We start from the raw sequence: 7,893 nt of genomic DNA, 5'->3' as shown, positions 1-7,893 counted from the left end.
TTCAATTAATTTCTATGCAGAAGTTTACGATGATTGCGATTCTGCAGGACATAAACGTTTTAAAAATATTGCAAAGTTTGCTTTCGCCTTACTAACTGCCCCAATTTCAAATGCAAGTGTAGAACGTGCATTTTCGACTTATGGTATCGTTAAAAATAAATTGAGGAATAGATTATCTCTTGATTTGCTCCAGAGTTTAATGATGGTAAGATTCAGCTTACAGAGAGACTGCGGTTCATGTGCTAAATTTAATCCGTCTTCTAAAATGCTGAAATTATTCAATGTAAAAATGTACGATTTCAAAAATAAAAATGCAGCTGATCAACGAGAAGCTGACGACTTGTTTGAAATTTTAAAAGAGTTAGAAATTAATGTGCTTTAAGTATGTACATACATATGTATAAGTAGAAAAACTGAAGTCGTTCAATTGCAGTATATGTACATATGTATATAATATTATATTATATTGTTTAATAAATGGATTTTTCTATGCGCTAATCAAATGTGTTTTTAGGGGATTTTTGTTGATTTTAGGCTAATTTTAGGGGGGTTTGAAAAATATTTGGGGTGAAACTTTCTGAGAGGTTGGTAACACTGGTTTGAATAACTTACTTTTTCATTATAAATAATGTAATACACGTGTAGCATAAGGAGAAGCATTACCCTAAAATTTAGAGATTAAACGAAATCTAGAAACAGCTGAGATACGGGCACATAAAAGCGCCAAAAATTCGTAAGCGAACACATCCCCGCGGAATTTATTCAGTAAGCTGCGTAATAACGGCCAAAGCTTCGAATTTTGAGAATTAAATAATCTATAAGGCACCTTTCAGAGATGAAACTCTTTAGGCCGATATAGTCTCAATCGAATGCGATACCAATCGATCGAGGGAAACTTTACTAAACACCTTCATTTCAGAAACCGTAATAACTATAAGTTTTTAAAATAAAAATTCAATTTTTAAAGAATTCATACTTTTTGCGTTCCGGGCAATAAGGTAAGGCAGATAAGGTAGATTACTACTGGAGAGATCTCTGAAAGGTGCAAGCCGTTTTAGTTTCATTCACGTTTAACATTATGAATACGCCTTTGGTTTTAACCCTTTGGTTTCATTTGATCCGTCTGGTGTTAGGCTGATTTCAACAAAGATCTGTGGATATCTCTCCGAAACCATAAAAGTTAATAATAAATTTGGTGTACACGTTACCAGAAACCTTTTTGATTGTGTCAATATTTTTGAGAATAATTTTTTCTTGACTTCACACTGGTGCACCTGCGAGAGAAATGTCAAATCGAAAGCAAGAATGGAAGAAGAGGAAGAAATTTTGCAAGAGAAACATTAAAAAGTTGAACAAGTGTTACGTCATACAAATAGTGATTCTGTCAAATTCACTGACAGCGGAATAGTGGTACCGATATGGGCGCCACCTTTCTTCTCTACATCGTGATCTGGCAGTCGTTTTTTATAGATACTTTTTTCTTGTCCTGCTGCTAAAGAGGATATAATAGTTATAGATTCTGATAATAAGTCGATTTAACTTGAATTTCAGTAGCCTTTTTTGAATTATCTCAATCAAGACCATAATTTTTGAAAAAATATAGATTTTCCGAAATAATTTTTGGGATGTGTTATTTTAGGATAGAAACTACACTTATTGGTGGTAGATTTTATTTCAATCTGCCAAACACATTTTCTATAGTGATACCTACTTAGCTTGTAAGGATTTTAAATAATTTTTTATACATATTAAATAATTTACATAATTCCCTTATTTTCCTTTCAGGTCTTATCAACAAAAAATCACATCAAACATCTTGAAAACCACTGACTGATTTACTCTGCCAAAAAATATGTAAAAACCTAAGTCTTTAACAAGATTTATAACAAGAAAACTTTAAAAATTAGTTAGCAGCAAATCAAATTTACAACAAAACCAAAGTAGTTTTCTAACTTTTTTACGAAGACTAAAGTTTTTAGTGCATAACACTATCTGCAAGTCATAAAAAACCTCGAAAAACAATAAAAGAAATTTAAAATGAAGAAGAATCAAAAATACTAAATAGTACTTTCAACAAATTGCGCAGCAATAAAAAGTAGAAATTAAAAAAAAGAAACTACCACAAATCAGTTCCACTTCATTTGACGCAACTTTTCAACGACTACCGCAATTACATAGTTACTCGTACATACAACTCGTTCAACTTTTCCGCACATCATCTGCTCTCATAAATTGGCATAACTTCACGAGCAAGCAACGTTCAATCGCCTGCAAGTGTAGCAAGGAATGCAGCGTTGTCCCTACATACATGAAATGCGAGAACGTCTACTGAACGAGCAGCCGCGTGAGTCAGTACCGTTAGAGCAAATGGAGCGCGCCAATCTACTAGACAATCGACAATCGGCTGATTCGCATCAGGTCGGCACAGTGGTCAAGGTAGGGGCGGTCTACCGTACTCGTACCAAGGATATGCAACAACAGAGTGCAACTTTTTAAAATTTTAAATCTCAATGTTTCTTAAGCAATTAACATTTAATAATTGTTTTTTTAGCTTGTTCTATTTACAATATATAAATATTTTTAAATAGTTTCCTTGCTCCCGCCTTGTACAGTTTTAATTAAACCATTGTGGATTGTTTGCGTTTTGGCTGATGTTCCCAGCGTTTTACCAACTTTTTTAACGTGTCATACAGAAAAACCTACCACATAATGACATACATACATAATTATCATTGGAATATCCTTGCACGAGTATTGATTGCCCCGTTTAAGTATTTATAATCGTTTTATGAAAAATTTGATTAACAAAAATTTTGTAAACTAAATCTTAAATTATTTATATTATTTTTGCAAATTCATCTCCACACAAATTTTTGTAATTCTAATGTTTTTTTCCAAATGTTTATATTTTTTTACAATGACACACAATTTTGTGTTAATTTCGTTAAATTGGAATTGATCGTATGTGAAGATAACATTGGTTGTTTAAAATTTTGATATAAATATGTTTGCTTAAAGCACAACACGAAAAATATCACAACAAAAAATATAAATACACATTCATATCATATACCTTAAATAGAGGAGATTATTTTTTCTGTTAGAGCATGAATGTCCTTAGACCCAAACTGTTATATAAAAACTGAATTTTTTAATCAAAGCATTAAAGACACAAAGATATACTGTTTGTGGGCTTAAGTCAATATAACTTAAAAAATATTTTTTTACCAGTAAATGATTATAATAAAACAAAATTCAAAACCTTCTCAGAAACCTGCACCGAAAGTGAAACAGCCTATTGACTTTTCCAATCCGGACAAACGAACTAGAAAAGCTGAAGAATAAAGAACGTCTTCTACCTGAAACTTGGCTATAAGCCCAGCAACTAACGAAATAATTATAGAAATCTGGTATACAAACACCTTGTGTTGATGGACTCACACAACTACATTTGTGACAGGGAAAGTTAAAAGGGCTGGATGAGAAAATTTTTCACCGAACTGATTATTTTTTTTTTTTAATATTCGCATAAGATACGAATTTTGGATCGCAGCTGCCATACTGGATCGACCATTTTGAATTTCAGGATTCTATCAGAATCGAATTCACAAATTTAGGAAATTTGTCACCAATAAAATATAGTTTATAGTTTGATGGTCTTTTTATCAATGTGCGACGTTTACATAATGCTGATGAAAATACAAATTCTTTTTTTTTTAATTTGGGCCTAGATAATCTATTTTAAAATCCGTTCCAAGTATTAAAAAAATATATATAAAATTCGGTAAAAAATTTACTCTCCCAAACTTTTTTAAACAAAATCATTAGAAAATTTCCCTCTGTAGGTTGGTACTATGGTTCGAAATTGAGTTTTCGAGAAAAACGGCCTTGTACTTCACAAATGAATTTGATTTGTACGTTTTTTGCCAAAGTGCTTATCTTTGAAGACAATCTTAAGGAAAAAAATTGAAAATTGTGTAGCATCTACTATAAGAATCGGTAAATAAGTAAAAACCTATTTCCAAGTCGAAAATTGCTGGTTAGTGTATTTACCCTGAAGGCCTCCCTGAGACGGAAATGGCTAGAGGAAGGTATTTAGACGAAACTGTACTTTCATTATCACAGCGTGAAACGTGAAAGTTACTTTCAGCTTAGACGGAAAATTTAGTACCCTGCCCTAATCCATTGTGGAATAATGTCTACTAAACTAAATTTTAACTGAAGTCTATATCCGTATTAGGGTATATCCGTCAGCATTTCAAGTCCAGATATATACCACAAATGGGTTAAAAATAGGCCGTGTATGCATTTTGTTAAACATAACAAATATATTTAGCTTTGAGAGCCGCACCTAATATGCGAATGTTATCCTAATTCTGGAATGCATCAAGTGACTGCAGGCTGGAAAAGCCCATATTGCCTCCGAAGGATTGAAACATCCATTTAGTCTTCCTCCTTTAAAGAGGACGACACCGGGAAAACCTTTTTGTGCCCCTGCTCATTGCTGCACGCATTTGGTATACACGAACGCATATTTTCCACAATAGATTGCTTTCGTGTTCGTTTTTATCTGTTTTTAATCTCCACAAGCTTAGAATAAATTGAAGCATATTGCTAGGTGTTCTTGTCAAAAGCATAAAAATTTTTGCATCGTCTCATACTCTTCAAAGCAAGACTAGAAAATGAGGTTGTATATGCCGATGACACTCAAATAATGTTGGTACAACAAGAAGTACCCCAGTCAGCCAACCCCACAAGTTATCTGTAGTCCCATTTTGTCAATGAAAGCAAATACATGGCTAGATTTTCTGACACTGCCACTCGACGCCACCCGTACATTGCTGAGCAAAACATTCACCCTAATTTCTAACGGTGGCTATCGCGGCCGAAAGTGGAAGTCAATACCTAGTCGAATGGTTGGATGCCTAATTACCAGCTACTCCTGTGTAACCTGGCAGAGTTAAAAAAGTTCGTAATTTTTACTAAAATAAATTTCGGGCCAATGTTTTGAGTTCTGTCTTCATCTTGAGGCTCGCGATTCTTCCATTCTGGATATTGTACCAGGTTGAACTGCTCTGTGCAATTTGAATAAGATGCTCCGACGATACTAGCCACCTCTTCAAATGCCTACTCAAATCATTTCAGTGAAGGATTTTCGTACGGTTTTACTTTTATTGTAGCAAATTTCGCAGTATTATATTAAATATAAACATTTTTTAGTTCTATTTTCAATAAAATAATTATTAGAATTTTTAGATTCTGGTTTACAAAAAAAAACTAAAACGGCAATTCGAGAAATCAAGATTAAAAAAACGCCTAAAAATGTAGTTAAAAAAAAGTTTGAAAAAAAAAAACGGAGTCAATTAGAATATTTAGAACCAAACACTAGAAAGGGAGATAGAAACACGCCACCCTGAGGGCAGGCCACTTGGAACTACGCACGTGATATACTACTGGCCCCCATCTGACTGTACCCTAATGAATCTGCTTTAGCAATTTACCAGCACAGAATCTACTTCGTGCCTACAGCGCAAATAAAAATTTGGTCGTGACTAGCTCATGAAACGTTTATTTAAGCATTTTAGAAAATCTTGCTTTTTCACGTCCTCTACCTTATATTACCAGCGCCTATATACTTGCTTGGAATTTCCTCATAGGGAATAAAAAAATGCTTTTGGTGAAGAAATTTCTTACAAATGGAAATTAAACTATAAAAGTTTCTTGCAACGAACCAGACCTTTTTGACAATGAAAACAAAATTTACACTTTTTGCAACATCAAAGCAAAAAAAAAAAAATACCTTAAAGCATTCTTATTTATAATATCTTTATCTGCTTATAAACAAAATTTGCGTTTCAACTTCAGCTGAGTATTCTTTATATCCAGTTTTTCCTTAGCACCCATAATTTCAATCTACAGTTTCATTGCATGCTTTCGATTCCAATTTATGTAATATACTGAAATTCCACGCAATTAAAAAAAAAAAAAACGAAACTAAACGTTCAATTGTAAACACATCTTAGATGACTTTGTAAAAATAAAAATTAATGTTTTTTCTCGCCATACTTAAAAAGAAACACAAAATAATTTAACATAAATATTTCCTCCATCATTTTCCATTTTCTCAAATTTTAATCGCCACCACTACAACTCAACCAATGCGAAATTGCTACGCATCGACGCCACGCATTTACGCAAACGACGACGACGTTATTCAAACTTAAATAAACTCTCAACATCATGGCCAAACATATAAAATGTGCCATAAAATAACGCATGAAATAAATTTTGAAAATTTACAACACAAATAATTTTTATATTGTGTATAAATAAAATGCGACTAAAACAACAATAAAATTTATAAATTACTGCGTGCTTGCGTGTAGCTACACGCCGATGGCTATCACACGAGTCCAGCACATCAACGAACGCCGTTGGTGCCGCGCGATCTGGGCGAGGATTTCAATTTGGATTTTGACGATGATTTTCCGATTGATGCGCGTCGGCCTAAAAATGCCAAGTAAGTTGATAGGTTTAATTTTATGTGTAAATAAAAAAAATGCTTTTGCTATTCGAAAGAAAAATAAAAAAACGTATGTATTGTGTTGTACCCATTTGCACAAAATTTTCTTTTCTCAATTGAAATTCGTTTTGTCGTCACAACCCAACCACAATCCATGCAAAAAAAAACAAAAAAAATCAAACTTAAATTTTATGTGTTTGAGTGCTCCTCATGTTTAAGCGCTTGAATTCTTTCTTGTAAAATTTTTTTTGTTAAAATTTGTAGCAGGCTTCTTAAAAACGCGAATCGGCGCTAAATTCATTGTTTGAATTGCAAAATTTATTTTCTTGCCTACATTTTTTCGTTGAATTGGCTAACTTTTGTAGATATGCTAAATTATATCTTCCCACTTTCACATGTTATTATTAACACTTGTGTGTGTGTGTTCCGCCCCACTAACACAAAAACGAAAAAAATTGCACACTGTTCCCCACAACTTGCTACCGAAATTTTTTTTATATTTATGCTTCAGATATTTTTTTTTAATGAAACATATCTCTTCTTTTCTTTTACTTGTTTCCTGTCCGTGTGCGCTTTTTGTTTGCGGCAAACAAAAATCACAAAAAAAAAATAATATTTAACGAAACTGAAATATAAAAAAANCAAACACACAGAAACCACTCCAGCCACGCTCTGGACCCCGTTTCGAATACATCATTGAAAAGGTTCGACTCTTCATTTTTCTACAATACAAATTTTCATTTTGTTGCTTTATTGTGACTTTTTGTTGGATTTTTACTCGTAATTTAGATTAATTAAATGCATATTACTCTTTGGTTATAAACACTTACAGTGACTCAAACAAATGACCACGTGCTGTTTTTTTTTAAATATTCGTAATATTTTTCCAGCTAAATTTTTTTTTGTAATTTTATATAAAAATATCGTCTAAGCTTTAACCAAAACCGTGTAAATCACAGTTTCAAACTTTATACAAAATTTAGGAAAATTCAAAAAATGTTCATCAAAATTTAAAATTTTTTTCTGAGTTTTTAGATAATTTTTGGGTATGCAGTTGTATAGCCCATATAATTTTAGTCTAATATTTTGATGAAAATTTGTTAAATTTCCTAAATTTTGTATAAAGTTTGAAACTATATATTTGTATGTAAAAATAATAAAAAAAATTAGCTCGAAAAACATTACGAATATTTGAAGATAAATCAAGACGTGATAATTTGTTTGAGTCACTGTATGTATGTATATACACTGAGAAAAGAGTTTGATTGCGTCAACGAAATATGTTTCTCCCAACAAATGATTTGGTTTTAGTAAAATGATTTGGATATACATAACGGGTGATTTTTTTGAGGTTAGGATTTTCATGCATT

At 32.3% G+C, this 7,893-nt stretch overlaps 1 protein-coding gene across 1 annotated transcript; it reads left to right on the top strand.

Annotated features, from left to right (window-relative positions):
- Nucleotides 1-1,791: 1,791 nt before the first annotated feature.
- LOC108375593 (uncharacterized) lies at nucleotides 1,792-7,282 on the top strand. Its single transcript, XM_017631737.1, has 3 exons — nucleotides 1,792-2,418; nucleotides 6,387-6,520; nucleotides 7,177-7,282. The coding sequence occupies exons 1-3, from the start codon at nucleotides 2,287-2,289 to the stop codon at nucleotides 7,280-7,282; spliced, it is 372 nt and encodes a 123-aa protein (XP_017487226.1). The 5' UTR covers nucleotides 1,792-2,286.
- The last annotated feature ends 611 nt before the right edge of the window (nucleotides 7,283-7,893 follow it).

Source organism: Rhagoletis zephyria, unplaced genomic scaffold (genome assembly GCF_001687245.7).
Source record: "Rhagoletis zephyria isolate East Lansing unplaced genomic scaffold, Rhagoletis_zephyria_1.1 Rzeph_scaffold_09168, whole genome shotgun sequence".
Lineage (NCBI taxonomy): Eukaryota > Metazoa > Arthropoda > Insecta > Diptera > Tephritidae > Rhagoletis > Rhagoletis zephyria.
This window is presented reverse-complemented; position numbering and strand designations above follow the sequence as displayed.